General features: G+C 30.9%; 1 protein-coding gene across 1 annotated transcript; it reads left to right on the top strand.

Moving 5' to 3' along the window:
• Positions 1 to 2,027: 2,027 nt before the first annotated feature.
• LOC136066099 (uncharacterized) lies at positions 2,028 to 2,569 on the top strand (the record flags this gene model as incomplete). Its single annotated transcript, XM_065769965.1, has 1 exon — positions 2,028 to 2,569. A coding segment is annotated over exon 1 (355 nt), but the record flags the coding sequence as incomplete, so codon positions are not given.
• Between the last annotated feature and the right edge of the window lie 26 nt (positions 2,570 to 2,595).

Below are 2,595 nucleotides of genomic sequence, written 5' to 3'. Positions count from 1 at the left end.
ATGGACCTCGTCTCTTCTCTTCTCTCTCCGCGTAATTTTCTTTATTTATTCAGAAGTGGTTTTAATGAGTAACAAAAATATTCCTTTTACATTAGAGTCAATCATGTAAGAGAAATGTTATATATAACAGTTATACAAAATAAAATTTTTACCTATAATAAAGTATTTTCAAAACTCATAAATGAGTGAATATCACACGAGATACTTTCTTAAATTTTTATATTAATCTTTCACATGGTAAATACTCTTAATCGGATGTCCCCGAAGGGACCGGTAAATACTCTTTAGATTGTTATACAATAAAATTTTCTTATTACATAAAGATGATTGATTGATTTATCATGAAGATCTCAAAGATAATATAAATATTTATAGATAAAAATAATGTACTTTTTACTGGATGAAAGAATGCAAACAGATGAATTTGGGAAGGTGGCAAGATGTCAAAATAATTGGTCTAAAAATATATATATTATTGGAAAGAGTTTTAAAGAAGATTTTTATTGTGGCATTGCAATATTTGTAAAGAAAGGTGCACTTTTTTCTCACACAAATAAAGGAGGAAAATGAGCAGGGAATGGGTAAAACTTATCAAACTTCAAATATACATTTGTCACTGTTATCCGATCGAGTAGATAAAACCTAAAAAGCTTACAAAACATACTTCTCATAGTAATTTAACACTGTAATTAAGTTGATACTAAACTTGATTAAATTTATCTTCCTCTCTTAACAAAAGAATCTGTGAACTGATCACAAATTACTAAAGATTGAATGAGGAATAAATTCCTAAATCATACGGAAGATTAAAGCATTAATTAATTTTCAGATGCAAATCTAATACCTTTAAATTTCTTCCATTTTCTTCATTGAAAAAAGAGAGAGAGAGAGAGAGAGAGAAGAAGAAGAAGAAGAAGAAGAATTAAATGTGATTCCCTGGATAAACTCCTAAAAAGAAGTGACAAAAACAGTAAAGTGATCTCATAATCCATCTTCATAGATTCACATATTCTACATATTGAGATTTTATAGAGTTTACCATCATAGAGTTTATAAAATTCTATCTTATCCACTTTGAATTAAGTGAAATAGATTTTTTTTTGCATCATTACTAAATTAAATGGATACGAAAATGATTATAGCCAATATATGATAAAATATATTAATTACTAGGATCATAATCCACCTTATTCCCTAATTAGTTTAGAGACACAAATTTTTTTACAATTTTTTTCATAACTGCTGTTTTGATGTTGCTCATGATTATAATTCTTTTTTATTTCACTTTTTGACAATTGTTTTTTATCATCAAGCCAATACAATAATTGGTTTTATCAGTTTGTTTTTGGTATAAGTAGGGTTCGAGTCCTAAATCTCTTATTTAACAACTAAAGACTTTCTCATTTGAGTTTTTGGTATTTAAAACCCACGCTAAAATAAAAACTTATTATAATAGATTGGAGAATGAAAAGGAAAACAAATAATAATTATCATTTCACATAGAAATGGCTATATCTTCACATTAAAAAAAAAGGCTATATCCTTATTTAAATTAAATAATTTATTTCTTATTCAGTTCCCAAACAATTATTTCCAAATTTCATTCAATTTTTTTCTCCTTTCCAAACATCTTAAATTAATAATCTAATTTATTTTCCTTTATAAACCCACAACTCTTACTATCAATCAAGACTACAAAAATTATTACAGTTATCTTATGTAGCCGACAGTTACTAACAACTTGTTATTTTTACATAAACTCACTGTTTTTTTTTCAATACCACTCACACCTTGCCATCTTATTAGACATGATACAAAGTTGTGCCCCAGTTGTGGCATTAGAATTTTTGAACCAAGATGACTCATTCTACACCAACAAGCTACAACAACCAAAGCACACGACGAGTTACACGACAAGGCAAGACTTGAGAGTCCCTGGACTGACCGATTCTTCTCGTTGCAAACGTGAGTCCCACAAGACAATATAAAAAGGTTAATCTACCACCATAGATCTCCCTCTAATCCTCATCATCAAATTTATTCGTCACCCAACACTTTCACATCACAGCGAGGGACACAACTGTGAACTGTGACAGAAAAAACAACTGCAACTAATAAGTCAACAAAAGCCAAACCAACTTACTCTCCTTTATTTATTAGTATTTTAGACTCTTTCTCCACCACCCCATTTTTTTTATCTTTCCATCTCCAAAAATGGAGAGCACCACCAGCATCAACAACAATGGTGGTGGAAGCAAAAGTACGGTGTTTGGTTATGGTGCGGCAAAGACATCTGTGTGGTGGGACATAGAAAATTGCAGGGTTCCAAGGGAAGGGTACAACCCAAATGCCATAGCTCAGAACATAAGCTCTGCGTTGATGAAGATGGGTTATTGTGGACCCATCTCTATTTCAGCCTATGGTGACACCAATGCTATCCCTGATCCTGTCCAGCATGCTCTTTCCAGCACTGGCATCTCCCTCTACCATGTCCCCGCTGGTATAAAATTGCTAACCCTTTTTATTTTATTTCTTTATTCATTTTTTATATGCTTTACCATGTGCTGTGGTGAATTCTTTTTTTTTTTTTTTTTA

The sequence above is a fragment of the Quercus suber genome, unplaced genomic scaffold (genome assembly GCF_002906115.3).
Source record: "Quercus suber isolate HL8 unplaced genomic scaffold, Cork oak 2.0 scaffold_1865, whole genome shotgun sequence".
NCBI lineage: Eukaryota > Viridiplantae > Streptophyta > Magnoliopsida > Fagales > Fagaceae > Quercus > Quercus suber.
Note: the sequence above shows the minus strand (reverse complement) of the source record. Positions and strands in the feature narration are given on the sequence as shown.